Source organism: Nomia melanderi, chromosome 8, assembly GCF_051020985.1.
Source record: "Nomia melanderi isolate GNS246 chromosome 8, iyNomMela1, whole genome shotgun sequence".
Taxonomy (NCBI): Eukaryota; Metazoa; Arthropoda; class Insecta; order Hymenoptera; family Halictidae; genus Nomia; species Nomia melanderi.
Window position 1 is genome coordinate 13475389 of NC_135006.1, and position 26829 is coordinate 13502217.

The 26829-nt window shown below is 51.0% G+C and overlaps 1 protein-coding gene across 5 annotated transcripts in view; it reads left to right on the forward strand.

Moving 5' to 3' along the window:
* Nucleotides 1–26829, forward strand: part of hth (Meis homeobox homothorax) — a 482965-nt gene that overhangs the window by 120181 nt on the left and 335955 nt on the right. For all 5 annotated transcript variants that reach the window (XM_076370371.1, XM_076370372.1, XM_076370374.1 and 2 more), the window contains exon 7: nucleotides 18008–18137. In XM_076370371.1, the coding sequence (XP_076226486.1) occupies nucleotides 18008–18137 (130 nt within the window). The remainder of the gene's footprint in view (nucleotides 1–18007; nucleotides 18138–26829) is intronic.

A 26829-nucleotide genomic window follows, 5' to 3' on the forward strand; every position in this document is an offset into this window, starting at 1 on the left:
CCAACCCCGCACCGAACTGTAGATTACAATGGAATTCATTTTATTGACAGTGTGTTTTATCTCCGAACTGCAGTCGCAGCGAGACCATCGATTCCCGTAAGAGCAAATAAGAGTCCGACAACAAAACACGCTAACGTCGCTTCCACCGTTAACACGTTCGGCGCGGAGTAAATTTTCTTCTGTTTTTCATTCTTCTGTTTGTGTAACGGCGGAGAGCAATTGCACAGTACGAATACAATGTTCGTTCGAGCTATGGTTCTTCGCTTACAACGTTTTAATTAAACTTCATTAAAATCACATTTATTGTTTAACCTTGACACTGCCTGCCTCACGCACCGATGTCACCTAAACGAAATGTCCGCCGTCAGTCCCCGGGAACTGACATCAGGCTCAACGTGTTAAACCGTGCGACATCCGGTCAAACTGTACAAGCTTCTTGAACGACACGGTTTATAAATCCGTTGACACTGGCAGCTGACCAATTAAAATCTCTAGTCGACCATTAGCGAGTTTAATATGCAATCGTGTAATTCTCTGCAATGAGATCATCTGTACCCTTAATAAAACACTAAACAATCTTTCGAAAATTCCGAAATCCCAGAAGTGTATAAAATACAACCGTGAAAGTCCACGATCAGTTCAAGCGAAAGTTCGGATCTAATCACTGTTACGCGTCTCGAGAGTGTTGGTAAGACTATAGAGAAGACGAGTCTTTCACTGTTTATAATTTTCATCGCCCACTTGCAACCGTATTCGACGAATATCGAATTATCACCGAAAACGAGACGAACGACAGATGAAAACCGAGCGATTCGACCCGCATTCCATTCGCCGGCGTTCCCGACTGAGCCGCATCATACGTGTGTCGCGTAATAAACGCGGCATCCCAACGAAGTCAGCGGCCAAGGAGGGTAGTAACACGTGTTTCGTGAACGGAAAGTCGATTCGTGAGAGGCGAGTCGCAGGGCATCCGCGAGGAGCGGCGATTGCGTGATTCAGCCGGATCGATGGAAGGAACGCGGTTTAATCCGGCAACGATGGCCGCGCGTTTATTAAATCGCCCACGGCGGGAGAGGAGAATCGTAAACGATTCTTCGCCGCGGTTTACGAGACTTTCTAAGAAAAGGTACGGGGCATTAGAAACCGTCTGGCCGAGTTTACGAGCCCTTTACGAACGATCCGCGCGTTGCGAAATAAGAGATCGTTCGCCGGCCTCGCCGCGGCGGACAAGCCGTTTTCGATGGGACCGCGATTACGGCGGACTCGAACGCGTCCACCGTAACTATCCAGGACTTTTTCTCATCGCGTCCTTATTACGCGGGACAGAAGGCATGAGACTACGCCGGCAGAAGAACCGCCGCGCAACGCCGGCGAAAAATTCTTAATCGAGAGAGCCTCGGAATAGAATTTCCATCGTGGCCGAGGTAGGTATGTATCGCGGCGGCAACGCGGGATAGGCAACGAGCCCGCGGCTTGATGTACGTGTCGAAACCATTATGTCGGTCGACCGCGTCATTATATCGTCATTAAACGCCGGGTACCGACTTGATGCGTCTTTTCGGTAACGACCCGACTCGTTCACTGGCCGAGGGGAAAACCGGCGACGGTACGAAAGTCCGCGGAATCGCCGGAGTCGATTAAGGTTAATGGGATGAATTAAGGGAAACGGAGCCACGGCGGATTTCGCGGGTGGCTCCGGGCGGTGAATTTATTTTAATATTCCGCGGTTTCGCGTGCGCCCGCTTCCTTTATTCTGATTGATGGGAAACGAACGTCCGCAATAATTGTTTCGTCCCGAGCGCCGAACGCCGCTTGCCAACCCCGACATTATTGTTTCACACACCTCGCTCGACTTAATAACTCGGCGTGCCCTCTAAATACGACCGCGCACCTCCGTCGCGGATAAAGGAATTCGTTCTCGGACGTTCTCGCTTGTCACCGGTTCCCTGAATTCTTCAATTTTCTAGACTTTCTAGACGCATTCTCGCGGATATACCGATTATCTAATGAATAAAATGAATTTCGACGGGATTTTAAAGAATCCCTAGGTTTCCTAGTAGTTGCATCGTTGAACACGCGGAAATCTTGATTTATACATTCCTGGAAGAATGAATAGAAACAATTATTGATTATCTCGACGATCCTTATGTTACGCTTATCGTCTTAAGTTATTAAACATCTTTCGACATCGATCGTCTCGTTGGAATTCTTTCCAAGTGATTCAGAAGCGTCAGTAGTCGTCCGCCATGATAGCTGACGCGTAAATATTTTAGAGCGAGTCGTGATTCGCGCGAAGTAAGTGACCGAGAAGCGCAACGAATTATTTTATACGTGTAACCCAGTGACCGACAGCGATTCGGAGTGGGAATGGCACAGGGGGAGAGAGTTTGTGCCAACAACGACCGCCGAGACGGAATTGTGGGACGCGTAGACGGTTGGGCGGATGCGTCGAGTAATGTACTTCCGGTTATTGAGCGGCGTCTGAAGGCTGGCGGGAATTTCGGTGTTCCGCTGTGCTCGCAGCCTCCTCTCGCCGGCACCTGGACCCGGTTCGGACCTCTCGACGCCGGGAAACACGTTACCCGTGTTCTAGACGCGGTCCTGATTAAACAGAGCCTCGCCGGGGGAAACATCTGCCGGCTTGATTGTGGATTTTCATTCCATTATGGGGCAAATTCGGGGCAGACGTCAGCGACGGGGACTGTTTGTACATTTGTACTGAGCCAGTCTATCGTGCAGCTATTTTACATGTTCGGCGAGCGTAACAAACCCGTTTCTTTGGGACGCTCGATAAACGAAATCTTTTTGACTACAAGTATTTCCAAGCTGATTACACCGGATATTAAAAAGAGAATTTTCATTGGCAACTTTATAGCTGGTACTTCGTGAAATTCACCGAATCTGAGGTACGTTCAGGATCGCAGCTGAGCGACGAAATAAATGATTTTCCGAAGCATTTCGTTCCGGATTCAAGTAACTCGCGTTAGAATCACTCGAGCACTGTTAGGAGAATTTGTTCGCTTTTGAATTGCAATTTCTATATATATCTCGTTAGTGGTTTATACTATTGAAGATACATCAGCAAGTCCATCGCGAAACGCAGATTCCGGATTGCGATCCGCGAACGATTCGTGGAATGTCCGATGATCGGCGATGAATTAATTGATCTTATCATCTGTTTACTTATCATTACCCGCTATCGGCCGGCGTATTATCGCGCGCGCGTAGCAGCAGTAACGATCCGAATTAATAATTCGCGGCCGATATCGTCGTTGTACGAGCGCGGGAAAAATCATAAAACCCGGCGGACGCTTTAATCCACCTCCAAATTAAGAATACGGCTTAACGGACCCGCCGCGGTTTGACAGATCCGCCGAGAAGTGGCAATTAAAAAATCATCAAATTAATTGGTCCACTCGCGCGCGGGCGACAAAAAACGGGAGAAAATAGGCGGCCGAATCGCTCGCGTTCTGCCCACAATGCCGCAATTATAAACCATTCGGGGCCGGGGCGAGCGTGTCGGCGGCCAATTCGAGAGGGCCGGATCGGTGCGTGGTCGGGGCACACGCACGATATTATTAAGATAAAAATCGGCGGCCGTGGAACGGGCAACGGAGTGTGTGTCGCCGTTCGGCCGTCCGGCCGGACGGGCAATATCCATCCGACGTTTCGCGTTCTTCGTTTTCTCCGAGCGCGGCGCGGCGGCGGTCCGCGCGCTTCGACTTCCCTTTTTAATTGCGCGCTTGTCGCTCGATCGAGAGCGGCGAAATAACGTTTTCGGGGCGCCTTAATGAGTGGGAATGCTAAAAACGGCCGCGGATCCGGGGCCATTTAGCGGGCCAAAAATTGCGGAATACCGCGGCGAAGGGGGCCCACACTCGCGTGAATCCCGCTCGGAAAGATACGTTCGGACGCGTTAATGTTTGCCTCGTTCCCTTTCCCTCTTCTGCCTCGTTCCACCTCGACGGTTACCTTTCGCAACGACATTAAAGGAGTGCTGGGGGGGGGGGGGAGAAAAGGAAACACGGGAATACGGGTGATAAGCGTTTAAAGAAGTTCGAGAACCGCCGCTCTATCTGCCCGAAAGGGTATTAACGCTACGGTGACCGCCCACACTGCTGCGGCCACGGGGCTCCGGAGCCGCGCGATTCGGCGCGATTCATCGCGGGCCCGTTGCGGCCGGTGATTTTGCGAAAATTATAGAATCGATCGATCGAAAGTTACCACCGACGGTCGGCCGGGGAATTTTTATGGAGCCTCGCTCGTTCTTTTATTCAATGATATCCTGTTTTCGCTCGGTCTTTCGTATCGCTCTTCGAGTCCACGTGGTTCGTTGAGCTTCCAGAGGTCGATATCCAAGGATAAACATTCTAACGTCGTTTCGAAGATTTATGACGTTGCTATTGTCTACTGGAAAGTGGAAAGAAAAACTCATTATTAATCGCGTCGAGAAACTGCTTGTATATTGAATGTTTGGATCTCATTCGAAGTTATCCATCCGACCAGAGAAACTATTTTAGTTTCGTAAGCGATCGAAAAGAAATTTCGTAATTGTTAATTATTCCTGAAGTGTCGAGGATACTCCCAGTGACTTCGCGAGTCGGCTCGAAGGACAACGCGCGTCGGATGATATTCTTTCGTCACGACGAAGTTCAATCTTAACGGATTACCGGCTGGAATCGGCGGATTTGTAACAGCGGAGCGTTTCCACGGATACGCAGCAGCGATCGAGAGTTTAATCTCGCTACGGTCGAAGGGATGACGAATTTGAATCGGGCAGCGAACGGCAGCGAGCCGTCGCGCTCGAAGGAACGCCGAGACGGCAATAAAGCACCGCGGTTTATCAAACCGAGTGTGTTTGCTCAATAATAAAAGCCACCGGCTGCGGTGTTGTAACGCGGCGAACCGAATTATCGGCGTGTCGTAACAATTGCTGCGGGTCGATCCGTGGAATTTTACCGCGATGCATCTCCCTGTTGCCGTGCGGCTCTCCGTTCGCACGCGGATCCCCGGGCACCTTCCATCGATTCCGAATGCAACGGACGTAACGACTTCTCGAAAAAAGAAAGAAAGAGAGGAAACGGCGAACGTAAACGAAGAGAGGAGGAACGAGCGATTTTAAATCTCGAGTCGCGTGATACCGTTCGTTCCCTTTCCGATTTCTTCGAGCGCCTCGCGCGGAGGAACGTTTCTCTGGAAATGAACTGTAGGAAGTGTTTTCACCCAATAAAAGCGGCTCGGATCGTAATCCATAAAATCGAGGTTACATCGTTCCCGGGCCGGGTTAGTTCACCGATAGAAAGCCCCTCGTTCCGTGGCTTTACGTCGTTGTAAACACGGTCCGGCCGCTCCGCGCCGGCTCCGCAGATGGATACACATTTAATTAGAGCCGCGTCCGACCGTAAACATAATCGTAATATGATAATTATACGGCCGATCCGTGTCGCTACCGTAAACCACCGTGCGGGCATAAAACTGAAAACGGTCTCTGAATTCTCGTTCGCGTGAAAGACCTCTCGTTGGATAAGTTTGATGGCTCCTGACGGATCGGGCATCCGGCGTTTCTCCGTCGAACGTGCCTGTGGCCGTTCCTCGGTTCGCTCGGAAAGTCATTCTATATCGAGTCGAACTTTTACAGATTCCATTCGTTTTTGTCCGGATAGAACCCAAGAAGATGGCATACGAATCAGAGGGGAAGATGTCTTGTAACGTCTCTTTGATAAAGATTATTTGAAAATCGTCAAGAAGCTTATCGGTTCCTCGGGAAATATCGTACCCTTGTTCAAGATACTCTTGAATCTAAAGGATTGTTAGATCGCGGAGACCAAAGAGGGTTTTTCCAGTAGCGCGGATTCTCGAACGCCTGTTTCTTCGACTGACACTCCGGAAATCGGTTGTAAGCGACAGTAAGGTTACATCCCTCGAGCCGAAAAATAGGAGCTCGGTGGCGGCGATCGGGAGCGATATCGATCGCGGATCGAGACCCGTCCGTCAACCGGCCGCTCGGGAATCGTTCTTGCCGTTTCTTCTCGCCGCGGCCGCGGGACTCGCGTCGTTTTTAGTAACGACCAATCGACCTTTACATCCGCGCTGATATACGGCCACTTTCCTCGGGTTGACAGTTACGGTGGTCGGTACAGCGGCCGCGACCAGAAGCGCCTCGTCTCTTTCTCCTCGTTTACGCTTTTTCCGCCCCGAGCGGAGCACACGCTCAGCCCCGCGCGGCTGTTTCGCCCGCGGTGATTCACGCGCGCGATTAAGAAACGGGAAACGGCGGGGAGAGATCGGGACACGGCGGACCGATCGAATCGCGAGCGTTGTCCATCGTTTCCAATGGGACTCCTCAACGTTCGCTTATTACCAGTTTAACCCTCTAATTAAACTCCAATGAAATTCGGGAAAGAAATGCGTACTGCTATTGTGCAAGTTTCCCGCTCTGATTAGTCGACCGTGCGATTACTGAAACGTTTCTTCTCGATCCCAATAATGTACTAAGCCTAACACGAATTAACCCTAATCGGACCACGATGTGACTTTCGCATTTGAACTTTTTACTTAAATTTCTTGACTATTTCATATTGCGTTTCCAAAAGCTTCTTCGGGCTTTTAACATTTGGGCCCTGTAAACGAAAATAATAACATTTCAACCATTCCCTTTCTCATGAGTGACTGTTACAAAAACACGTGGTACGATTGGGTTTAATACAAGATCTTTCAGTTCGCGCGGCGGACTGCGAGTGTTGGAATATTATCCACCGTAACTGACGCGTCTTTACACCCATGACGAAAAACCGAAAGTGCCACGGTCCCCTTACAGTTTTCTCCGATCGCACCTCGACGCATCGATCTACGGCGCTCGGCGCGCGCGTAAGGGGCCGTTGACGCGGAATTACCGGCTGATTGAAATCTTCCCGGCGTGGGCACTAAATTGCGGCAATCCGAATGCCCGTATCTACCCCCGTCCCACGATCGCCGGCAGTTCGAGGTTCCGTTATCGAAATAAACGCGGACGATTGGCCGCGAGCGGAGAGCGAGTCAAGTCGTTAAGGGGAAATGCTTTTTAAAAAGGGGTGTGTCGGCACGGGCGGAGAAACGCCGAGCGAACGAGAGAGAACGGCATAGTGTCGGTGTTCTGTCCGCTTTCTCGCTTACCTCCTGTCCTTACGTCTGTCACTGGTGGCACGCAACACACTGTCTTGCATGCCACGCTGTTATTACCGACCACCGACCACGCCGGCCGCCCGCTCGCGTATCTTTCGCCAGCGGAGAAAGAAGATAGCCAGCGAGAGAGAGAGAGAGAGAGAGAGGGAGAGAGGGAACGCCGGCAAAGAAGCCACAGACCGGGTAAACACCGCGGGGCTAACAGGTGCATGGCCGCGGACATTTATTCAATTTCACGTGCCCGCGATCCACCGATTTACCGTGAAATACCGGCCCGCCTAATATTCGTCGTTCCGCGTCCGCTCGCGCCGTGATTCTATCTCCGCGCGGTCACCTCTGCCTCGGCGAGCTCCTCGCGGGAAAAGCTTCGACGATGCATCGGCGTGTCGCGGTTTTCCATGTTTGAGAAGCTAGGTTTGATGATAACGTGTTCTTATCGAATGAAACGTGTTTAGTTTGTAATGGATATTGTTTCTTTAGGAAATTAAGTAGACTATGCTATAGTAAATATCGTACTGTTTCTGTAACTGTTTTGCTATTCCGATATAAGATAGCTTAGACTGTATATTTTTATGTACGCATATAATAGCTTCCGCCATTGATTTTGATTTATACTCGATCGTTATCGGAGGAGAACACGCGAATTCTTGTATTAGAAATGCACCCGCGATATGCTCGGGAAGGCCGAGGCAGAACGCGTTCTCAATTACCGCGGCGAGACCGGAAATAGCGGTGGGCCTGTTACACGGCGACGGTCCATTCATTCGTCCCGTTGCGACGCGACGCGACGCGACGCGGACGAGGATCCCTCGGCCGGCTCGTTCTTCCTTCGACGCTCTCGCCTCGAACTCGACCGCTCAATTACCGCCTTTATTATTAGCGTGCTACTCCAGTCGACGCTCATTACGCGCCGCTCTTCACTGATAACGAAACGCATGGGCGAACAGTAACGACCGTTTATCTTGACACTCGCGTCCCGATCGGCTCGATCGCGGGATACATTGACTTTTTCGTCCGAGCGGGCCACTGGAAGCGCGCGCTGGCGCGAGCTAAGTGATTTTTAATTGTCGCGCCGTCGCGGTGGTGCTGCAGCTGCTCTCCGTGGATCGTCTGGCCACGTTAGAATTACCGAGAAGTCGATGTAACTGTTTTATAATTCGCCGCGATCGTTAAGAGAGCCCGTTGCTACGGTAAACTAATTTATTCAATCACGGAACAGGACACTTCGAATCGTTTTCGTTCGTTCGGTGATTCCCCGTTCTTTGGCGACGCTTATAAATTAGATTAGGGACGGTGCAATTCTCTTCTGTATTCCTCGGAATACTTTTGCCAGAGATTCCATTAATCGAACGATCGCTTGGAAGATTACTCGGATGATCGACCCTAATCGGACCACTATGTGACTTTGGGTCACATTTGAATTTTTTACTTATTTTGATTATGTCATATTGCACAAAAGCTTTCGTGGGCTTTTAACATTCGGGCTCTATAAACAAAAACAATAACATTTTAATCATTCCTTTTATTCCTTTAAGTCGCTGACAGTCACATCGTGGTATTCGTTATGAAAGCACGTGACACGATTAGGGCTGAAGCCATCGATCTTTGTTCACTGTGCGCTCGAGGATCTGGTTGTAATATCTTAATAGCGAAAGCGAAACCTCTTTCGCGGAAAATCATATTGTATTTCGTAATCCGACAGGTGAAAGCGCATCGCGCCGCAAGAAATCGTCCCATCCCCGCGAAAAAGCGTACCCACGTCAGAAGTTCTAGCGTGTTTTGATCCCACATGGGACCGGTGGCACGGTGACACGAGGCGGCGCGAGTACGTGCCTTGGCAGGCGGACTCGTAAGAATTTGCATCGCGAAGGTTCGCCCGGCCTCGTTAAATATGGATGCATTTTACGTATATGGATCCATATTCCGAGAAAGGGGAGCGCGATCAAGGGAGCACGTGACACGGGTGTGGCAACCGGTGAATATCCCGGACGTGGACGAAACCGAGTGACAGCCAGCGAACCGCATGTCACGGACTCTCTCTCTCCCTCTCTCTCTTTCTCTCTCGCACTCTCTCTCTCTCTCTCTGGTTCGCCTTATCGGTACTCTGTATCAGATCCACCCTCGCCAAGGGTTTCCCTGGCTTCGTCGTGGTTCCCGGAAAACGTCCCAGTTTGCCCCAGTTTAGTCGATACTCGACCGATAGAAGGCTCTTTGACAGGCTAATTAGTTTCTTAATAGTTTCTGCTGTCTTATAATGTGCTAAATTTTCTAAGAATAGATCGTTGTTCTTTCTATACAGTGTCTTCTTAAGGACACTAGTCTTTGTGGTTAAAATGGCTTCTAAGTTGATTATACGTGTAATACTCGTTTCCTCTATAGAATGTAGAACAATTGAAAATTCTAATGACATTTGTTTCATTTTTCCTATTAAAGTTGCATGGGTGTTTTCGATCTTGCACGAAGAACGTTATGAAATTGGAAAGTAACCGGTCGTTCGTTAATAAATGTAATACGATTCGATATCTACCTGGTTGTTGGGCGTTCTTAAATGTTTCTGTGCCGGCCATGGGAATTCGTTTTTCACCGCGTGCCGTAAGAACGATCGCAGTTGTTTAGTCTTCCAACTGATGCCAGCACGTCCGTCACACGAATCCAGATGGACGAAACGTTTCCCGGGTGACAATTTCCCGTCCCGAAAAGTGGTGTTTTCATGGTTCGCCGGATTTTGGGACGGTTTTGGCGTTTCCCTCGTTCGATCATGTGCTCGCCGTATGCGTGCGCTGGTATGCGTCACGCGACGCCTGTGTGAACGCGTTAACATATGTGGACAGAGTGGTCGCTATCAAGGCTTCGTCCGTCCGGTTCGTCTCTCTTCAGCCCTCTCTCTTTTTCGGTCCCTGTCAGTCAGTGGTTCTCACGGAAAACAATCTAACCGGCGACTCGCTCGGCCGGAACCTTCAAAAACAACGAACCGACGGATCAAACCGAATTGTCTATTAAATCGAGATTAGATAGCCGCGTCGATACTATAAACGCCATAACGTATTTATATAATTGACTCCGTTTCCGTTTCGTTAATTACCCGGCGAGTTTAGGAACCGTCGAATTAAGAAAGACACGCCTGCCACCGTCTCACGGTCCCGATTATCTATGATAATTGACGGGGCAACGCCCTGCCCGCGAAAGTAATGGGCCAAACGTTAAATAGAAGATAAATCGATTAAAATCTGTTATGGAATCGTATCGTAATACATTTTTAATAAGCGTCGCTCGGTAAGGCGCTCGTATTTCAATTGGAACGATTTTTTTCGGTGGAATAATTGGAAGCACAGAAACCGTTAGCCGGCAGTTTTATTGCGAGAGAGCTCGGCTCCTCCATCAGTGACGAACGAACTATCAAAGAACATCATCTCGTCTACCGGAATGGCCAAACAAGTGTCCCGGTTCTCCTCGTTCTCTATCGCGAGAGCGAGCCCCTTTAACGACTCGAAGACATTCGCTCGGCCGGCCGGCCGGCCGGTCGCTCGGTTGCTCGCGAGCACCGCTCGTGAGCCCTCGATTATTTTTCGCTAACGAACAGTATATAATAGCAGCCTGGGCTGGGTGTCACTGTCCACGCTTAATGCGATCGCCGTTCACGATAAGATGCCTGCCTCTTGGCAATCGTTAGCAGTCCGCTCGTCTCGTACGCACGCGCCTCGCTGCCAGGTTCGCGCGCGCGTGCGATAAAAATTCGCGGTCCCTTCTCGTTAAAGCCGCCTCGACGCGAACGATCCGTCGATCTTCGCCGGCCGGCCGGCTGCCCGATGAATATACAATTTGCATTGTAAATCCGCCACCCGGTATCGATTCAGTCGCTTCATTTCCCCATGGAAAGATTTCTCGGGTAGAAACTTCAACGTCGTCGGGCGATTCAATTGAAATTTCGATAGGAAGCGGCATTACCTCGAAATACTGTGCTCACGAAGGAAATTGCTTTGCTTTGGAAACGTTATATAGCTCATGATTGATCGTTAGAATTATCCGCTAGATACCGAGGTTGGATACGTTCATTAGAGTAGCCACGAGATACATAATATTCAGTGATTCCTCTCATTCCACCGAAATATAACGCGACGCTCGGTAAAAATCGGATTTCCACGTAATGGAGAATATTCGCACGCTTCGGCGCTGCGAGCGATTCGCGGAGGTTGCGAAAATTCCCGGCCGCCGAGAATCCCCGCGGCTGAACCGCACAAAATCATCAATAACGTCCTCATTACCGAGATCGGCTTTCCGTCGATTAAGAAAAAATAGAAGCCCGCGAACGACGGGAGGAAGGCAGCAGCAGCAGCACACACGATAGAACAAGAGGCGAGCCAGGCGAGGGGGGGAAGGAACCGTGGCCGTCTTATCCCGAGGGAGACGAGAGCAACACGGGAAACCAATTAGCCGAGGAACGCCGCCACCGTGCCACTAGATATGAGTCCGAGGCTTCGTACCGTATTTGCTGCCGGTTTGACCGCGTTGTTACCGGCGGTCTGGCTCCCGTTATCGTTACCTGCGAACCCCGTAGACGCAGCGTAGACCCGGCTCTCGATCGACGTCGCTTAAAATCCTCTTCCTTCTGCCAGGGCTCGAGATTACCGGCTTTATACGTCCTCTCCTTCTTCGACGATTCTACGTTTCTCACGGCGAGGTGTCCGGAGCCTTTGGTCTCTTCCAGTAACCGCAAATCCTGCCATTATTGCTGCTATTCAACACGCGTCTCGACTAACCTTCATCCCTTCGGTTCTCGAATTTTTTCGGACAAATGTTTCGCCTCGAATAAATCCTAGCTGAAGGATGCGTTGTTCGTTAAGATCTTTCCTCTTATAACAATTCCTCGGGTTTTCCGGTTCGAGAATTTCGTACTCGATACGAATGCGGAGTAAACGGTGTTGAAGTTCTTAACAGTCGATCGAGAAACTCGGACCGTTTAGTTTCTTAATGAACCCCATTACTCTCCCGTATCTTGATTATCGGTTAAACGACGTTTGTACGCTGTCGCATGCAAGATTAACGAGTTTTTGACACCGAACGGGAGTCGGCGGCGGACGATTATTGGAATTTCGTAAAAATAGCCGGCGCGCCGTGATTCACCGATCCTCCGCGCCGATTCCGTGTGCCCGCCGTCGGTGCCGTGCCGGCGGGAACGGATTGTCGCATTGCAAATCGTGGAATTCGATTTCGAAATCGGCGAAGGATCGTTCACCGTTGGATCCCGGTTTTTCGCCGCGGTTTTTTGAAGCTGCCTCGATCATTTGGAAGTCTAATTTATACGGCGGCCAAATTAAAACGAACACGTCGCCGGGGAACGCGTCTGCAAATCTCCGGCGGGACTCGAGGCTGGAGAAGGAACGGGAGACCCTGGCTCCTCGAGGTAAAGAGAATAGGGTATATTGTGATTAGGCAGGAATGTTGATTACATCCATCAGCTGGTCGAGTGTTGGGCCCACCCTACCAACCTTCTTGAAGCCTCCGTTTGACCCAGAGACTCGAGTCCTCTCCAGCGCTGCTCTCCAGGCTCCGCTTGAGTGGATCATGTCGACTTCTGTGCAATTAAGTTTCATGAAAATTGAATTCCCTTTCACGGAACGACGAAAGTGCAGACGAAGTTCCAGCCTTCCTCGTTCCATACCGGCGAACGAGGCCGGGACGCCAGTAACCGTCGAACCCGACGTAGCGGCGGCTGTCAATCCGTAATTGCCCTGGCATTCATCACTCTCGCTTCCTCGTAGCCCGCCGATGCAACGGCCGGCGATAAGAAAACGTCCCTAGACGTATCACGCTAACGAATCCCCCGATAATTCAAATGCCACGACTCCTATAGTCTCTTTTTTCGAGAGACGTTCGTTGACGGTCAGAATACACGTCCATCCTATACCGACCATCTAAACGTTACCAATCCGAAAGGATCGGAGCTAGATTATTCTAGTCGTCAACGTCCGAGTCTCTTCTTATCGGACTGCAACAGACATACCTCCAGAAACAAGAATCGTTCAGTGACACCGCGATGAACTCCCCAAAGCCTAGATAAATCCCTCAACCCCCGAGAATCCAGTGCTCGCGGAAGCTACGTGCCCGGAATTCCATTACCAAGGAAATGTAAATATAATTGTGCCGCGCTGACATAACGGTAAGATAATCCGTCGCGCGGAGGCGCTGCCTCCGCAATAAATCGTAATTTATGATCGGCGCACCGCGGCCGGGCAACATCGCCGAGAAATCCAAGACAGCGCCGGCCGGCCGGCCGGGACGGCTAGCCCCGGGTTTTCTCCTGCTCGCTCGTCCCTGCGTTCCTCCGGCCGAGGATTCCGCTTGCATTCGCTGCCCTCGACCCTCGGCTATCGCGGCCCGCCTCCTCTTCGGCGATCGGAGAAAACGAGCCGGGCGCAGACGGAGAAGAAGAGGAAAGAAACGGCTCGGCGATCGCGCGTCTCCGCCTCGATGGCCGCGCTTACGCTCTCTCCCGCTTCCATAATCTCAGCTACCCGGCAGCAGCGGCTCTCCTCTTCCTCTCGCTCGTCCGCCGTCCGCGACGCGACGCCTCTGCCATTCTTCGCGTGACGTTCCCTCCTTCCTTCTTCGTTCCTCTTCACGGGCATCGTTCGTCGATGTCCCGCCGCTTTCCTCTCCGGGGCGAGCACCAATAAATTAATTGCGGAGATTTACGTATCTCGCCCGTAAACCAGTCACCGAGACTAATGCCCGGCCGCTAATTACATAATTATACGGCATTATGTTACGACGACCAATTAATACGTGGGTACAATGACTCGGAGGCGAGAGAGAACGAGAGAGAACGAGAGGGAGGAAGAAAGAGAGAGCGAGAGAGAGGGCGGCCGTTCGGTGTAAGTCATCGGCTCGCGATCGCCGCGCGATACGCACCGGAGAGCGCATCGCGCGCGCGGCGCCACTCCGCCAACGGGATTATAATTTATTGTACGCGCCGGTTGACGCCGCTCGCGCGACCGACTATCATTCGTCTTCCTCCCGGGACGCGTGATCTACCATTCGGCCGCGACCACTTTCGAGGCTTCCTCGCGCGGTCGGGATCCAGGAAATTTTCGCTTCCCCGGGACACTCCACGGTCGGCCTTCCGTACGGTGGTAGTTGAAACGACTGCTGATGGGAATTCTCGCATCTTGATTCCGAAGTATGCGTTTAATGTACTCGCGCGCTTCTGGGAAATGTCCGAGTATCCCCGATGCTCTATGCATCGTCAATATTATGTAGGAGCTTCTTGCATATGACACTTGCATTTGCAATATACGATCGCACGTTTCGCTATTGCGAATCGAGTGGGAAAGGCAGGAAGCGAATAGTATGCGATCACCAGTCGCTAAGTGGAGAACGCCGGTTACTTAGTGGCACGCCCCGCATTAAGTAATCGTAGGATCAAATTTTATCGCTTCCGAACATGAACAGGTTTTGGTAACCGCTTGAAAGGGGAATCGGTTGTAAATATAATGAGTAACGAGCATAATTATGTCCGATCGATACGAACGATCAATCCGCGCGAGTGAACTCGCAGAACGTGCCAGAGGTTCGTTTCACCTACGCGGCGCCCTAATTCCATCGCCGATCACGTTTCTCTCGGAATCTACGGGCCACCAGCGGTGGTCACCGGGTACGTCGATTTTCTTCCGTCAGCGACGCTCCGATCCAGTGTTTTTCCTCGTGGACCGAGCGAACGGCGAGGGATGAGGGGGGAGGGGACGTGGCAGCGAGCAGGGGTGGAATATGAGATGCGGGCAACTGATTTATTTAAGGGGCAGACCAGACATCCGGTTTGTCGAATTACGCTTTAAGAGCGCCTGTAGACGGAGTGGCGGAGGCCAGCGACGAGGAGATGAGAGGAGAGCGAGAGAGGCAACGAGGTGGAACGAGAGCGCGTAGCCCGTCGACCCGTTAACCGTTTATCATTGCATCGACACAAGTCACGCAGTGGACCCTTGCTGTCCATTTAAAAAACGAAAAAGAGACGGGGCTTTAGTAGGAAGTGACGTCACCGGCGTCGATCTGCCGTGACCGGTGTCCTCGCGGCGCGGAATCTGGATCGTGGACTCCTCGCTGCCCGGTCTGCTTTTCTGTCCTCGTTCAAACGGTGGGAGACAATTTATTTTTAACGAGAATCATTGGTGGTTTAGAATTAAATTTCAACGAATGTCTAGGAACAACTTTTACGTTTAGATTTGGAAGCGTTGAATTCTATCGATGATAAACGAGCAATTTTATTTATTGTTTTTTTGGTATTTTATATCGTCTGGTGTAGTTTACAAGTTAGTCGATCGTCGAATGGAGTGTGGAGTGTGTGTTCCATGAGAGAGTATAGCGAAGCTTCTTAAAAGATGAAGAGAGATTTTGAGGCGGCACGGTCGCCGTTTATGGCTCTAATTTATGGCGTCCAATCGACGGTAAATCCGTTCACGTTTAGGTGACATAAGAACGTGTAATCGATTCATCAGTACGCTCGTGCCTTCCACGCAATTACTCGATTCAAACGATTGCGGCCGACAAGATGATCTTCACCTCGAAGGTGACAATGACAACCAGCGCCCTTTGTTTCGTACTTGGTGCTAGTAGGAAGCAATCCAGCGACAACCGATGCATTATTAATGTCCCCCCTTCGCTTGTTACCGCTCTTGTACTCGCTCGCTCGACGTATATCCTCTGCGTGTCCGGGACAAGTGATTGCCGAGCCGCCTAATGAAAATTAAGACGTTCGGTATGGGAATTATTTCAACATAATTGAACCGCGCGCAGCTGAATCATTTATCCCCGCGGAAATTGAATTTCATAACTTCCCCCGTATCCGCGTCGAACCATGTTAATCACGGATGATAGTCAAATATTTTTCAATTATACGAATTACCTTTGACACACCATCGAGTATCATCTCGAAAATCCATATTTCACAAGAACCAATCACGAGGATACCAATACGCCCAACGTCTTCACGAAATTCCATAAAAGCGTTCTTTCAAACCCCAAAGAATCATCGAAATTTTCAAACTATTCATATATTCAGACATAAAATTGATTTTTAACAAGATCCTTTAAAAACGTTACAATCCGGGTGTCGGATGGCCAGGACGGATAACGTTGAATTTCGATATTATATTATAGTTTCTGCATTTCAATTTCATCCCGGCGAAATGTTCGCGCAGGAGGAAATCTTGATATCGATCGCCGCTCGAGGTCATAGGATAAGAATCCCGGTGCCGGTATCACGAAGCGAAATGTCTGGATATATCACGTCTGCCGGAGCAACAATGAGTGACAGCTACTCCCACATGCTGTCATAGGCGTCATCTTCGCGATAATATACCGGCTCGCTCCCTCTCTCGATTGCCTGCTCTCGTATCTGGTTAAAATCGTTACACGGTCAAATCTATAGGACCTTCCTGCGCGGAGACGCATAACGAGGACGTTGGAACGTAGACGAGGAGACCGGTCGAGACTTCCCGACCCGGCTGCCTCTTTCTCTCTCTCCCTCTCTCTCTCTCTATCTGTCTATCTCTCTCTCCGTCTCTCTTTCTCTCTTCCTCTCTTCCTCTCTTCCTCTCTCCCTCTCTTCCTCTCTCTGCGACCGCTGTTATTCACCTTGGAGATGCGGCGACGAACATTGAAATTCCGCGCGGCACGGACATTTTCTGTCGAATGGAGATATCTGATTTAAACAGCTTCACTTCGGCCACGGGAATTCGCGATCCTTCTGTTGCACGGCGACTACTTCTGCCGGTCAGACAATTTTTGCGCTCCTGCCAACCAACAAACAGCCTCTTCTTTATTCATTCCGAATATTCGGGTTATGTAAAAGAACAACAATCGCGACAACAATGTCTTAATGTATTTACGGTCCAATCGATGTTTTCGTTCACCTCGACTCTATTTGGTCGGACCGGTGATCGTAGATCTTTATTTGCAGCGCGTTATTTAAATATTGTTTGTACGGAACCTCGAGGTTCAGGAATCTGCGCCGAGGAAGTTCATACGTTCTTATACCTTTATAATGGTGTACAAAATTTACAGTGTATAGAAACTAATAGTTCCATCGAACATAAAAACCCCGTCCAACCGATGACAAAACAACATTCATAAAAGCAACAATACACACGTCTACATTCCCACTAACCACGACATTCATCGAACCATCCGCGACAACGCGATCCCCGTGAACCTCGTTACGTATCTTTCGAATCTCTCGAGAAAAATCACGACGGCCCGCCGGCCAATTTGTCGAGTAAAGCCCACGCGGAGGGCGCGAAAGCGGCAGCTCGGCCGCGGAACAATTAGGCCCGTTCCCGAAACCGGGCGGGCATCGTCGATTCGCGGCACGGGTCCTTGCGGCAATTTGCTCGGCGTTTTTTCCCGAACGGCCGCGCGGGATCCCGTGATTATCACACGGCGTACACTCGCGGAATAACCGAGCATCGCCAGGGAATATTCACCGGTCGCCGTGTCGCGTCGCGCCGATTCGTAGGGCGCGCGCGTCGCCGAATCATTTATGCCGCGAGCATTTTCGAGGAGTGGTACGTGTGCTCCGCCTTTAATCGAGATCGAAATCGGCCGCCGCGGGCTCGTCAATGGTATTCCGTGTACGCGCAACGGGACCGTGTATACCGAGGATCGTCGTACGGCCGCGCATCGAACCAACCACCGAACGTGACGCGCCTCGCTCGTCGTGATCCGCTCCCCCCTTCTGCGCGCGTACGTACGTACGTACGTACGTACACGCTCGTTACGACCGCGCGAAACCGAAAGTGTTATGAAACAAGGGAGTGCGTCTTGTAACGTTCGCCGTTTCGCCTTTTCATTGCAGAGGCCACCCTCCTCGTCGCTCTCGTACCCCGGCGCGGGTGGCAACGACGATGCACGCAGCCCCGGCAGCGGGGGCACACCTGGACCCCTCAGTCAGCAAGCGCCCACCAGCCTGGACTCCTCGGATCCTGGTAAGTTCGATCCTCCTTTACCGACCGGGCGAAGCCAGCTCGCTTTTAGCCGTCCGTGTTAACTTGATCGCGGTGGGTCGTTGAAATATTTATTGTTCCGCGGATAAATATGGATTGGCCAGTAAATCAGCCGCGTCGTTTTATGCTTGCATTCGGCCGATGAAACATTTATTACTAGGCGGATAAGAATGCGCGGGGCGCGCCTCGTAAAACGGTTAATTATATTTTCTTATGGTAACCGCGCGAAAAATCTTTCGTGTACAGTAATCTCTTCCATATTGTCCCTACTGTCGTATTGTTCGTGTGCCGGAGCTAGTCGAGCGTGTCGCGCGATTCCTTTGATGAGAGCCGGCAAGTCGGTAGCTATTAATGCAACGATATAATTTGTTTAAGCGTAGTTTCATCGGAGAATTCTCTCGACGCACTGGCGAGATTTGTTCCGTTTAAATCATACCAAACACGATGCGTGTATTCTAACGGATTTTTTAGGAAGTTCAAGCGAAGCTACTTCGTCTCGTCGAAGGATGTAGCTCGATTCGAAGTAGTCCAATTCTGGATTAATTGACGTGCGATTTCGTTGACGCTATCGATTACCCGTGCTTATACTCGTGTCACTCATGCGATCAACACCCGAAAAACGTTGAAGCTTTACGTTTCGAACGGAATCTCGTTAGAGTGAACTTTTATAAATGACCGAGGTATTTCTCGATCATCGTATTCCGAATTACGTTTCCCGTTGAATCGAGCGAACGGTTCGCTCGCGCGTTCCTTCGCGAACGTTTCGATCGCGACGAGCCGTGAGAAGTCACCGAATCGATCCGCCGACACCGATCGATAGCGGCCTAAGTGGGTCTCCGCGTGCAAAAAGGCAACGCTCGTGGGCTAGTCAGGCTAATGACAATATCACGCGACGAGCAACGGGTTGAGGACAATCAAGACGCGACTCGCCGGGACCCCACGGAGCTTCTGCACGCCCTTCAAATTTTACGAACACCGACACGCGCGTCAACACCATCAAACCCGCGGCAACGCCAGCGTCGGGGCTAATGAGCAACCCGTCGCCATTGGCGTAGCGAATGCTCTATTTTTTCTAGCGCCTCGTAACGCTCGAGATGTCTCGTGGAAAATTTTCCCGGCGATTCGAACGCTCCGATATCGGATAAATATTTGATTACCGTAATATCGATTCGATTACTCGGTAGCCCGAGGAAGTAAATCGGAAACCAGTTTCCTGTAAACACTGATAATATCCCAGAACGGCGTGACAAACACGGAATAACAATTCGCAAAGTAAAAAATCGTTCATTCATACCGCTCTCTGTAACATGTACGGAAAAATGTTTATCGAACTGCTCTCCAGTATTCGGTGACCTTTCAGCAAGGAAATTATGTTGTACGAAGACCGTCGAATTCGTTTTTACAACCCTGCGCTCAATTTTAACTTTCACCTATCAATCGGCGCACGTGGAAAGTGCTGGAAATATATACAAGAGTGTCAGCGCGTGGAAAGAAACGTACTATAATCATGTTAACTCGCCGTAGGTTGTTTTAAAAATATTATGATAGACCTGTTAACTCTACAGTGTGAAATGAGTTTTTACCGCTGACAAGTGTAAAGACTGACACGGAGGAAATTTCTTTACGCGGGCCTTGATTCGATCGTTGGCAGAGGGTTCACGGTGGAACAAGGGGAACGGTTTCGCGGTGTAGAAATCGGCGGTGGAGTCGCGCCAATGGTTAGCGCGGTCGGGTTCAGTCAGTCACCGGAGGGTATACAAGTTCACGACACCATCCCATAAAGATTCATTAAGGTCCGCCGTCTCTATATTCGCTGTGTCGTGGCAGTGTTATAGAGCCGCGTGGCATGCCGGCTCGGCCGCCGTCGGCTGTGTGCGCGGACGTACGTGTCGCTCGTCCTCTTACTTTTCTGCGTGCGCGTGTGTACTCACGCAGCGGAGAGTCAAAACGGTTGATCAATAACAATCAAAAGCGTACGCTGACCTGGCGAAGGGGACGGGGCCGGGAAAAGGGATGAATGGCTTCGGAAACGGTGCCGCGGAACGTTTAAGCTGTCGTCGCGTCTCTTCTTCACTCGTGGCCGATGGTTAGAGCGATCTTGCGTTCTTCGGCACAACTTCTAGATTCACTGCTATTTCAAAATTCGATTAAATTTCCCATTTCGATGAAGTTAACCCCTTGGCCTACGATTTCTTTCTCAACTCTGATCGATACGGCTACTTTGTCGTTAATAATTTGTTGGAAAAAGAGAAAAAGTCTAGTATATGTTACGCCTATGTTTCCTTTTAAGTATAACAGTTGATTACAGAGGAATAATATTTACTTCGAATTCGAATGAACTGAGTAATACATATATTTGTCGAGTCACGTTGAAAATCTTCACCACGAGTGTCACTCGTTGTTGTAGGGCAAGGAGTTAATGCGCTCAAAATGCAATAATAAGAATCATTGATTTCTTTATTCCGTGAATCTTAATATTTTCTCCAAAGATTCCTATTAGGCAACGTTTATGTCCATTAAATTCAGTGAAAATCTTGAATCCCGCGGAGCGCGCAGCCGAATTCCCATACACGAAAATCGTAACCGAGCCGCGAAACTCACGCGAGCGAGGAACAATCGCAGGAACTAGGAGCACAAGGACAGAACGGTTTCATAAATCCGACCCCGGCGTAGGTATCATCAAGCTGTGAACAGCTGTGACCGCATATTTGTCGTTGGATTTAAAATTCATCGCATGAGAGACGTCGTGTTCGTGACGAGATTTCGATCAGCCTCGCGGCCGCCGCCGCCGCCGCGCGCCCGTCCGCTCGCTTGCGCGCGCGCCCGCGCGCGTCCGTATTAATTAAACTACGTTAAACAGTAACGCAACACCTCGGATCGGACGTCGTCGCGTTTTCATGCGATCAGCACGGAATCGGCCGCGCGCCGGCTTTATCCGCGGGAGTATCTAGCCGGGGCAGGCTGCGCCGCGAACTATCGCGATCGTTATCCCATTACAGCATCGGGCACAATGAAACGGTCGCGAGCGTAACATTGTTTCCCTCGTCCCACAGATCGGCCCGAGACACCCGCTTCGATCCGCGCCGGTTCGTGAGCAGATACCGATCTCCGGCCGGTGGATCTGTCGCGAGCCACCGCTCGACGGATACTCCTAGCGCGCCGCGGAATACGGGAAAATGGACGGCATGGATAACAGGAATTTTCGCGCGTGGAAAGTGACCGGGGAGCCGGCTAGAAACGTCCGTCGATCCCGCCGCCGCTTTCTCCTCCGATCGCTCGCGGAACGTTACTGCGCCGCGGAAAACGGGAGGGTTGACGAGACCCGATCCACCGCGTCGAGATTAGAGGGAACTGGTTAGAAAGTTGCTGCCAGTGACCAAATTTTCGCCGTAAAAGTGGCTCGGTCGTTCCGGAGATTCGAAAGCTTGATTTATCCCCGAGACATTTTTACGTTGCTCGCGTAATCGGCGTTGATCGTTCGCTCGCTCGTAGCTCCACTGGCCGGCAGGTTTATTCGTATTTCAGACCGGACTCATTAGGATAGGTTTTATTCGACTTTTTCGCCGGTTGCGTGGAAACGTTCAGGCTCGCCCACGCGCTCCGTAGGATGGTCACACCGGCGTCCCGGCTAGGTTACCGAACGACGAGATAGCATCTCATTGAAGTTGTCACCGTAGGACGAGACATTCGCCCGGAGGCCCTCGAAGGCTTTTCCCCGTTGTTTCGGCCGATCTATCGGCCCTTTTCGTCGTTTCCCCGGCGTTTCGAGCCTCGTTAACGTGCCGGCTTGTTTGCCGTCAGATATCATCTTCGATGGTAACCGTCGAACCTCGGAACCCTAATTTCTATCGTCGAAGAAACGCCGGGTTCGCCCTTTCGTTTATATACTCCGATCATTTCGCTTGTTTTGCGACAATTTCTCTTTGGCAGAAGACACCGCTATCTCGGTATAAGGCACGGACGAATTCTATAATTAAGGTTCGAGGTAAGAGTCTATTATCGTCCGCAGAACTCGGGATAACGAGTGAAATCGAATCAATTATGAAATGGTCCGAGGATTTACGAAAAATAGAAACATCGCCGGGAACGGGTTTAAAGAGCTTCTTCGTATTTTTTACCGCTGTCTGTTTATAGTTCTGTTTACCGCGTCGAGGAAGGAATCTTTCTGAAATTAATGTCATCGAAGAGCAGCATCCTTAAAACGTTAGCGCGTCTTGTGAGCGTCTGCGGAGCGATTTCTATTTTAGTTCTCCCGCCTTCTAGAGAAACCTTGGTAGAGAGTGAGGTAATTCCTTGACTTTGCCGCGTACATCCGATTGCCGAGTGGATGACGATTATTCTCTATTAATATTGTTGAAGCCCGCGATCCTCGGTGTTTGCGTATAATCCCCGGGCGTCGGGGCGGAATATCTTTCCGGGACAAGTTGCAAACGCGTGTTAGCGACACGTGGGAAGAGCTCGCCGCGGACATTAACATATCGTGTCGCAATCGCTCGCGGATAAACACGTACCTTCTCCCGTCGAGGCTAGAGGAGATTCTATCGCGGCTGATCGATCGCGATTCGACCTCGCCGAACAAAACGATCCGCGTTAGGAAACGTGTACCTGTTTTCCGTGAGAACTCGTCAATTTGCTGCGCGAAACTTTGAATCCGAGTACACGATCTTCCACGTTTCGACTTGGAGAACACGTGCGCCCCGCGACTGCACTGTAAAAGCTCAAACAGGTTTCGTGTCTCCTCAATATTCGAAAGTTTCGATTTCCAGCGAGGAATACGATCGGTTCCCTACATACAGATTTCTACGATCGAACGAGGTTAATTCATCAAAGCTGCAAACCGATCGATGTATTTTTCTTAGCCTTCGATCAACGTTTCGAGTTGTACCATCCACACGTTCGAGTACACGCATACTCGTTTAAACATCATTGCAAGCAGAGTCAACGGAACATTCACAACCCATTCGACTACTTTTAGATCCAAAGATCAAAGACTTTTCCCTCAGAATTCGGGACGCTGGGAGCATAGGCCGGCAGAAGTTCGATAGGTCCGGCTGAACCGTCTCCTCGGCTCGTTAGCTTAACAAGCCATCGATCTACGATCTAAGCAGCGGAACGGACGCGGTTCTCCAATGCTGGAAACAATCTCGGGGGCCTCTATCGATCCGTTTATCTCCTCTCGTGGGCGCGCGGGGGCAGCGCCGAGGAAAGGGGGTCCTCTCCGCCTCCGATCGTTTTTTCCCCCCGTAGCATCCTCTCGGGCTTTACGGAGTAGATCGACCCTCTCGATTCGGCGGGAACGAGTCCTGTCAACCGTGCCCCGTGTCCCTGCCCGCCGCCCCGCGTCGCGCGGCGAGAACCCCGCCGTAACAACCTTTCCAGTCGGTCGCAGTTTTCGTGCTCCTCGAGATCCTTAATCGACGGTTCGTCGAGCCTCGTCTCCGTCCACGGGTCCGTCTCCTCTGGTGTCCTCCCCCTCCTCCGCCGGCGTCCGCGGCCCCCTCGCTCCCCGCGACCCGCGCCCGTTCCAATCCGATCGCCGTCCGGCGAGGAAAAAGCCTCGGGGACCAGATATCCGCCGGTTTCTGACAACTATCTGCCCCGAACGGCTCGAAGAGGCCGGGAGGAAAGAAATAACTGAAGAGAGGATCGAGGAAGAACGATACCGCGGAGAGGGGTGGAGCGTGTTAAAGCGTGCACGGGGACCAAAGATCACGAGGGGAATTCCTGGAAATCGGCGCACGTGCGAGAGGGAGCCAGAGGGACAGAGCGAGATAGAAAGTAATGAGGCTGATTCTCTGTTTTCTGTGTTTTCAGCGAGCTGCGGTATCGGCCGGTTATCGGGCCGCGCCTTTTTTTCTCCGCGCCGTTCTTTCACCGCTCCTCGCGAGAGCGACGCTTTCTGCCCTCCCCGACCGAGTCCTCCTCTTTTCCCTCTCTCGCGCCGTACGTCTCCCTTTTTCACGGCGTCTCCCCGCCGCGCGCGAGCCATAATGAGGCCTTCGCGTTGCGAACTCCTGCGCCTTGTGACCCCTTTTTCTTGATTGCGTCCTGCGTGAAACCCCGCTGAACACGGCTCCCTTCCGTCGGCCACCTTCATTCCTTCCTCGGTCGGCTTTCGGGATCAACGCCAGTCGAGATCCGATCCTAGATTTAACGATCCTTGAACAGGACTCGTATCCGTCCGGGATCTTCGGGCTGGCTGACGGGAACTTAGCCTGCATTCGGATGTCACGAGCTTGCTTTCTGTTTTTGGTGTGTGGCTTGGAGTTAGGGATACGCGGTAGTCAATGATTGTTTGTATTTAGTCGAGGAAAGTATGAAGTTCGACGGTGGATCGTAAGAAGAGTTTGACCCATTTGGATCGTAGCGGTCTTTCGTCAAGCTCGGCCGTTATCAAGCGGGAGGTTTAATAACTCCGCCGTTTGCTCGGAATAACAAATCCCCGAAAGTTGTAATATTCAATATAACAAATAGCTCGTTGCGCAACCGCAGATTAGTCAACGTCCGCGTGGCTATCAGCCGGAGCGACTATCTCTAATAATCGTGTCCGAGGAACCCCTCCGACATGTGACGCGTACGACGGCCCGTTTTTCTGTGCGCGCCGGACGAACAGCCGAAAAACCGTCGGACGATAACACCACGTGCCGAAGAAGAAACGCGCGCGAAGTAAGCCGGAGCGATCGAGCTCGAGTGAACAAAGTGTCGGGCAAGCCACCACGACATTGAAGTTAATTGACACGTTAATGAATAATAAACTTGCGTCACTGGCGATCGAGCGAGCGAGCGAGCGAGCGGGCTATCGATGGTTGCTCGCGGGGCGGTTCGATAGCCGGACATGACAGCCGGTGGCACTCTCATTAATATTACTGTTTACTATGCCTTTAATCGCTGATTTTTCCTCTCGCCGCCGTTACTCTCGCTGCCGGCTGTCCAGGGTTCATTGATTTGAATAATTCGCGTTATCGCGCTTCCTCGCCGGTTTCTCGGTAAAGTCGTCGGTCTCTCGCGGACGCGGTGAAAAACTTCGCTTTATCGGACGCGAATCGGCAGCCGCGGGATTCTTCGGTAAGTGAATTCCGAGATTCCACGGCGGACTCGGCTGGCCAACGATCCCGGTGTTTCGAAACGCGATTATCCGTACCTTTTCCGCCGCCTCGGACGGCGGATCCGGCGGAATCGTTCGATTTTAATGCGCCGTAGAGAAGAGAGATCGACGAGCGGAATCAATTTCATGCTTTTCAATTCCGTTTAATCGATCGGAGCGTCGCTGCTTTTATTGCTATCGCTATTCCTCCCCGCTACAAAAGCGATATACGGTTTACTTAGAAGACGACAATGAAAAGTGAGATAACATCGTTAAAGAGAAAGGCGATGAACAGCTGGGACCGTTACCAGCCTGCCGCCTGGTGCTATTTGCAGATAGAAATACAGTTTCAGAACGATCACCGATCCGCGGACGTACGATCCGATATTAAAACAAAAGGATTCCGCCGGGGTCCGGCGAACAACGGAATCCGAAGCAAGTTCTAATCGTTATTACCGGCCGGCGTATAGAACTTACTCTCGGGCAGCTAGTTAGCAGTAAATCTCGTTACGCGGAAAACGCGTGGATCCAGCGGATCCGGATTCCCCGGAGCGCGGCCGGCGATCGTGCGCGCGAGATAAACACGCGGCCGGCAATAAAAACGCGACCGGCGAATGAAAAAGTGACGGGCGGCGCGCACGAGAGGATCGGCAGGTGAAACCTGCGATGGCGGCCGGCCGGCGTCCGGCAACGGCGGTCGCCGCCTGCCCGCTCGATAATGCGGCCATCGATACCCCGGCTAGATTTGGCAATCGCGCGTAATTGCGCCGATATTTCACATAAGCGGCTTAATTGATTTTTCTCCGGCCGCGCGGGATGCCCGCCGCGCGCGCGTGTGTAACGGAAATCCGTATTTACGACTATTTTTAAATCAGCCGGCCGGGATATACCGGACGTTTATTAGGACGCGAATGGAACGGCGCGAGGCGCAGGTAAATATTCTGAAATTTGCTCTTGGCAAACGGCCGATAAATAATGCAGCGCGCGCGTGTATTTAGTTTTGTTAATTATTGACGCGGTTATCTGCGCGCGGCGGGGACGCGTGCGCAACCTCGATAGCGGCCGAAACGCCGCGCGGATATCGGCTGCGGGAACGAGGAACACCGGATGCACCATTCTTCTTTTTTCTCTTTTTTTTGGTTTGGTTTCTTTTTTTGCCTCCCCCCGTTCGAACATCAACGCCTGCGAATCGCGTGAAAAATGATTCGCCGCCCGGCAATGAATGACGCCATTATTGGATTCTATTGCAAGACCCGTTTGGTTTGGGAATCGCTCGTTTTTGCGGCAGCTCGTTTCGGATTTCTGAAGGAATATCTCGTGACTTTTTCAACGGTGCATGCGCTTCTGCCGGTTAGGGTAATTACAGTTACGACTGATGCTTTCTCATTTGTAATTCTAATTCTTGTCGGTCGTGTCGTAAGGATGCGATTAAAGTTTATTTAGAATTAACATCTGGCGTTAGTCGGAATTATGTTGCAGGTTGTGTTTCAAGTTTAGTATAAAATGAAGTGAAAGTGTGAACGTAAATGGTGCTGAAGGAACGATCGTTTAAACTCCGGGCGCGCACTGTATTTGCTCAGAGGAGTCCCG